Source organism: Sinocyclocheilus grahami, unplaced genomic scaffold, assembly GCF_001515645.1.
Source record: "Sinocyclocheilus grahami isolate Dianchi unplaced genomic scaffold, SAMN03320097.WGS_v1.1 scaffold2617.1, whole genome shotgun sequence".
Classification (NCBI taxonomy): Eukaryota; Metazoa; Chordata; class Actinopteri; order Cypriniformes; family Cyprinidae; genus Sinocyclocheilus; species Sinocyclocheilus grahami.
In genome coordinates, this window is record NW_015507796.1 from 62,667 (window position 1) to 62,921 (window position 255).

General features: G+C 41.6%; 1 protein-coding gene across 1 annotated transcript in view; it reads right to left on the bottom strand.

Moving 5' to 3' along the window:
• The window catches only part of LOC107575401 (papilin-like), a 21,525-nt gene extending 21,309 nt beyond the window's left edge, over positions 1-216 (bottom strand). The window contains exon 1 of the mRNA XM_016261781.1: positions 27-216. Coding sequence (XP_016117267.1) covers positions 27-216 — 190 coding nt within the window. The remainder of the gene's footprint in view (positions 1-26) is intronic.
• Positions 217-255: the final 39 nt, after the last annotated feature.

A 255-nucleotide genomic window follows, 5' to 3' on the forward strand; every position in this document is an offset into this window, starting at 1 on the left:
AAACATCACAACATTCTGACACTTACACAGTCTAGACAAATAATCAAGCTGAGCATTGCTGTGCTCAGAATCTCCACCAAAAACAGCCATGACCATTCGTTTGCTTCGTGGTCTTTCTGCTTTAAGGATAATGTTAGTAATCAGCCTCTCCAAAGCAAACTCAGGATGGGATGTCCCGCCCACTTGCTTCACTGTATTAGTAATATGCCTCTTCATGATATTGCGATCTTTAAATGTAGTGAAGCTGAACTCCTC